Raw genomic sequence first — 6,000 nt, forward strand, 5'->3', positions numbered from 1 at the left:
GGTTGTTAATCATGTTTTCTGAGATCATGATTATGATGTTCTTGTTGCCTAGTATGTTAGAGTTTTGCATGCTAGGAATGTCTCTTGTCATGATTTATTTATTTCAAAAATTAATACAACAATTGCCTAATTATCCAACGTCTGTGGCTGAAAGTGAATCTCTTTGATTCTCTAGTATAAATTCTTAAAATTAGGATAAATAATCACTTCACAGAATCAGGAGAAGTTCCTTTTTTCAGCTCCTAGCTTCTTAGTTTATTTCAAAAAATCACTTCACAGAATCAGCACAGAATCACTTCTCTCTGAAAAATTGTTCCGTAGAGCTCCTACTGGATTCAATAGAGAATTAGCTCCGGGAGCTCTACCAAACAGAGCCTAATTGAGAGCTTCTATATTTCATCCGAGCAGAGTAGAAAAGCAAGATTCTCTTCTTCTCCAGTCACAAGGAAGTAAGTTTTACCTACTACTTCCAACTTGACGAACATCACCATGATGATGGCTAATGATGGCAGCACTCTGACACCTTTAGGGTTTGGGTTTAGGGTGCAAGGTGCGATATTGGTAGATCTCATGACCGTGGGACTACAGGGATGGTCGGGAAGTTGCTTTGCCTAGTGGTGCTGGCGGGTAATAGGCAGTCTAGGAGCAGTAGTGGCGCTACCAGCAGCCGGGGTAGCTGAGGACAAACGGTGGGCAATATTAGGATGGGGACGTCATGGTGCCATTCTAGTAGAGCCAGGTTAGCGTGATGGCAGACGGTAACGGCAGAGCCACTAGACTGCTGGAGACAGTGCATGAGGGTAGAGCGGGGGTGCTCACCAGAGGCGAAGATGATGATGGCGGTGGTGGCGTAATGACCTCATATCCAAAAGGAGAGGGAAGGTGGGGAGTGCAATTCTTGCCAAAGTTATAAACAATGCACGTAAGGAGGCTCAGGGAGGGGTGAGGGCCTGCAGGCACGTGAAGCGGACGGGAGTGGAGAACGGGAGTGGAGGCTCTCATGGTATCCTTAAAAGCGATGGGCCTATCCGTCTAAACACGTTCTTCCAAGAAATGTTGCAAAAATAGGCCAGCTAACGACTATGATGAAGAAATCATCCATTATCATCTAAACATCGAGGCCGATTCAGCAACTAAGGTGTGAGATTTCAGTTGCCAGCTTTAAACAAAAGCTCACCTTCTAAAACTAATGTTTCATTAAACAGTCTATCGATGACTATCCACAACAAGGATGCAAAATCATACCCTCATTATTGCAGATATAAACTATACAATGCAACGCATGAGGTCTAAGTATTGTAGGCTGGGAGCATATGTCCCCTTTTATTCATTTATTAGTAAGTTTAGTCAATCGATTTAGTTGCAGTATATCATGGAAAGCTTACTATATACTACAACTAAACTTATTTATGGGTAGAAAATGGATCTTTGAACTAAGGAGCTACTAGTAAATTGATGCAGTGACCGATGAGAACAACATGTTTTGCACGACATGGATATGGAACTAAGCCTCACTAGGACAAAAATGTATTTAAAGTATCCCTCCTAGAAATAAATGAAATTTTATTAGTTTTATGCCATAATTTCCCTATATGTGTAGTACAAGTTCTTTCACGCCGAGTACTAAAATTATTGTTCGGAAGCCTGTGGAAAATAATGCATCCCAACCATTAGCGAAGGACTCACCTCAATAAATATTTCTAATCCACATGTGTGTGATCGTAATCTTTTTTACTTGTTTGGGCTGCAAAATTGGAAAATTGTGAAGTTGTTGAACTTATACGCAAGTAATTGTGAGTACTTGACATTTAGAACAAGCCAATTAATTAGGTAGTATTTTGAAGGGTCGTATTGATCCACATTCTCAATTTTGTTCATCGTATACATGTTTGAATGAACTAAAGAAATGTCACTACTTGCGTGTTTCCTAGTGCGCTTTAATTTGATCTTGCCTGGGCCATCTGACTGCACGACCGGAATATAATATAATCCGTGCAGCAGGTCCACGGACAGCGGTGGCGGCCGGGCACCAGGTCGTGCACATTGATGTCCGTTCCAGTGGATGGATTAGCCTGCTGATAACGTTAACGGCCACTACGAGATTAGGCTACCTTAAGCAGAAGATGAGGTCGACCTCGCCGTATTTCCTGGGCGCGAGCACGTGCATCCCATGTTCACCGCGCCTGCCCGGCGCGACACACGGAGACATGGACGTCGTGCGCCCCGTCTGATCTCTCGTCTCAGGGGATCAATAGCCGAGCATCATCGAGCGAGCCAGTGGCAGAGCAGGATCAGAAACCCACCGCCGACCTCTCGCGGCTAAGATTCTCAACACTACAGGATAACGGAAGCATAAGATCGCTTCTGATGATTCAACTTGGAGGACGAACCCCCTTTTGGGTTTTACCCTCGCCTTGACAACACAGGATGTTTCAACTTTCATGAACAATAATGGTAGCCACAGGGGCCAAACAACTTGTTCTTCCTCCTCCATCGCCTCGCCTGTGCCATGTTCATTCAATCATTCCCCTGTGCGAACTGCAGCATGATGACTGACAGTACCACAACGCTGTGTAGAAGATCACACCGTTGCCTGGGTAAGGTAATAAATCTGGTCGTAATCAGCATAAACGAAGGATAAGATTAGGTGCTGCAATCCTGAGCAGACCTGCCGACACGGGACGAGATGTCGGAGAATCATTTCATTTTCAACAAGACCCCACGGGACACAGCACGGTGAGCCATTGCCAACTTGTTCCTGATTTGGACTCTCGGATTGGACTACTGGAGTAACAGCCAGCCGGCTTTGCTTCAGAGTTCAGGCTGCAAACTGTTAGTATAAGCTACACGCCGACAAGGTATAGCAGGTGAACCGGGCTCATAAACAAGAGATCAGTGACTGAAAAGGAGGTTAATTGTTTCACTCGTCCAACAAATCCTGCTAAATTTCAGTTCGCCATCCTTTCGTGCTACCCGCGTTAGTTCAGGATCCGTGACTGAAAATGAGGTAAAGTTCAAGCATTCAGCTGACACAACCTTTTCTGTTTCACGATCACGCGCACGCAAAGCTTGCGCCTCTTTTTCTTCCAGCTGATGCAACAAATCCAACTGTTCTCTATTCTCACAGGATTCCGATGATCACAACCACGATCAGGAAAGCAAAAAATTAAACGAGTTACCCGAATGTAAGGCAAAAATCTTGCCGATGGTTTCAGCTATCACCAACTGAACGAGCGTTCAGAGAGCCACATGGAACAGGCAAATAGGAACCCGAAAACTACTGACCGCACGAAAATCACCGGCAACAAAACAGCAGTAGAACATTTCACAACCAACCACAACTGAACCCTCCCGTGTTGAACAACCTTGGCATAATGCTATGCAAGAAACACGGGAAAAGCTCAGTTAATAGATGTGAACACGGCAATAGAAATTGAGTAAAGCAAGTTCAGCAAAAGCACTTGACACACGGCAATTGTAAAATAGCGTTTATTCAAACTTGTTCTGATAGAGAGGGAAGCCATCGAACGATGGAACCTCGTACAAGATTTGAGGCAACGGTAACAAGCATACACGCAGAGAGGTGGCTAGGCGTAGGCCTGCTTTTACACAGCCAGATATACTCCACCCCGGATATATAGCTGCTTGGCATGCAGGGCTTGCTATGGTCCTGGCAGTTGCTCAGAAACCATGAATCTTGATATGTTCCTTCTTCACAATGCCAGCCTGGAGGACAAATTACAAGAAGAATTAGTCATCTTTCATGCGTGATGCATCTCATTATCACCATAGGTACGAGGCAAGCAAAATGATCTCTACCTGGACAAGGAAATTTGAGACGTTCTTCCTCTGATCACCCTGGAGTTGAATGACCTAAACCAGGAAAACATTTGTTCAGATAAGTAGCTTATAGACATACAAGGTTAAACAACACATAGTTATGATCGAACAAGTTTGGCAAAAACTATCATACCTGTCCAAGCTCTGGGTCCTGGACCACTGTACCATTGCAGCAAAACTCTTTCTTGAGATCTTTTAGGATCTTGCTGTAGCTGAATTCTTTCTTCAATCCCTGGACAGTAGTCAGACTCTTGCGACCATTACGCTGCTGGATGCGTACATGAACGTAGTCCTTTGATCCTGCTGCCGCACCAGAGTCCCCAGCATTGGCCTCAGCAAAGGGATCTGTACGTGTAACACAAATTAGAATTAAGTTACTTGTATTCCAGGTTTTGCAACCCAAAGACAACTGAAACAAAAACTATTAACTAGCATACCGAAGGCAGTTGGGATCTGAACGTCGAGATCAGACATGAAAACTTGACTTGTGGGAGTGGCAAGCTACACCAAGAGCTGTACAAAGAAATGAAATAAATTATTAAATAATGCAGTGTGGACGAGCATATTGCAAATTGAAACAAATATATTTTCCATGATCAAGCATTATTAAAAGGTCAGGACAAATTTCTGCTCGAGTCAGATAGGGGTAGACAACAAGAAACACTACAGAGTAGAGAACAATACTGACTACATATTGGAATCTAGGAGCAATCTGTACAGTTCTAATAAAATCACAACTCTATGACATAGCTTTTCCTAGAAGCAAGAAAAAAAAGGATAGAAAAGGGGTATGCTGAAGAATTCAGTCATAACCCCCACCAATGTGACATATTCAGATCCCAATTGCTTTTTTATCTTGTTCGTGCAGCTGTCTATGACATGTGCAATTGTAATTTACACTTCATTATTCCTCTTGGCAACTATTTGTTCCTAGAATCCAGTCAATTTTTCTAATCAAGTGTTCCTACGGTTAAATGAAGGCATCTCAATTGTAGCAAGATATCAAGCTATAATCAAACTAACCAGCCAAAACATAAATTGAGCCATGTAAGCACCATGTTCAGCCCTTTCAGTTCCATTTATATTCTCTAACAAGCAAACAAACCTAATAAGCAACTCTTTGGTAATCAAGAGGCATGAGATGACATAGTTTCATCTCATGTAATCTAAATTATTTCCATCTAGCTTAAATTCTCTGTACACACATGCTAAAATTACCCAACACAACATCCTCAAACCAGAGCAAGCTGACTGACCGACTCCATGGCTAACAACTGCACCCAATCTGGTTATAACTACTTGACAGCAAGAGAACAACCAGCATACTAATATCTAAACATGATTCATGAAAAAATTATCGAACAAAAATTCAATGATTGCAAACTCCCCCTAAGAAGGGGAAATCAGGGTAGTGGACATTTGTTCATTAACAGGGCTGATTATAACAAAGGGCGGTAGAACCTTCATAAAAAAGCAAGATCAATACAATTTAACACAAAACCTAGCACATATGGAATAAAAAAATTATCACCTAGCATCATCTCATCTCACAACTAAAAGAACCGAGATTCTACCTCGAAGAGTAAGAGTGAACTCCAAGTCTCCACCCTAAATCCCAAACGGTTTCTACGAAAACAACCAAGATCTTCCTACTAAACGAACGCCAAACAGCTAAACCGGGAAGAAATTACAAGGGCACAAACAACAATCAACGGATTTCTTCAAAAAAGGGGAAAGGGGAAGGGGTGCGGTGCGTACCCTCGGGAGGTGGTCGAAGAGGAAGAGATCAACCAAGAACTCGCTCGGGAAGATGTAGATCCTGAACAAGCGCCGGAAGTCCTTGGTGCTCCTCCCTCTTCTTTGGCGTCGAGGCCTCCTATATATGGAGGGAGAAAAGGAGGGGAATTTATAGACGGGAGGAGGAGGACGCTCCGCGGTTTCTTGCCTCCCTTTTCCTCCTCGCTTCTCTCCAACCTTTTCTTTTTTTTTTCCCCACAAAGACTGCTGTTTAATGGTTGTCCTCCCCCGTTATAGAATATTTTGATTTGATCTGGTTGTTCTGCGGCAACGACTCTGTTTGTCCCTCTGTGCCGGCTGGCCAAAGAGGTCGCACGGGGAAAACACAGTTTGGCTTTCGTAGATAAAGTTAATTGCCGCGTG

General features: G+C 43.3%; 1 protein-coding gene across 1 annotated transcript; it reads right to left on the minus strand.

Annotated features, from left to right (window-relative positions):
- Positions 1-3,475: 3,475 nt before the first annotated feature.
- LOC117845354 (protein translation factor SUI1 homolog) lies at positions 3,476-5,760 on the minus strand. Its single transcript, XM_034726372.1, has 5 exons — positions 5,599-5,760; positions 4,278-4,353; positions 3,974-4,185; positions 3,820-3,873; positions 3,476-3,726 (listed from the first exon to the last, which is right to left on the minus strand). Exons 2-5 carry the CDS (start codon positions 4,312-4,314, stop codon positions 3,682-3,684), a joined length of 348 nt encoding a protein of 115 aa, XP_034582263.1. The 5' UTR covers positions 4,315-4,353; positions 5,599-5,760; the 3' UTR covers positions 3,476-3,681.
- Between the last annotated feature and the right edge of the window lie 240 nt (positions 5,761-6,000).

Source organism: Setaria viridis, chromosome 2, assembly GCF_005286985.2.
Source record: "Setaria viridis chromosome 2, Setaria_viridis_v4.0, whole genome shotgun sequence".
In the NCBI taxonomy this organism is placed as follows: Eukaryota; Viridiplantae; Streptophyta; class Magnoliopsida; order Poales; family Poaceae; genus Setaria; species Setaria viridis.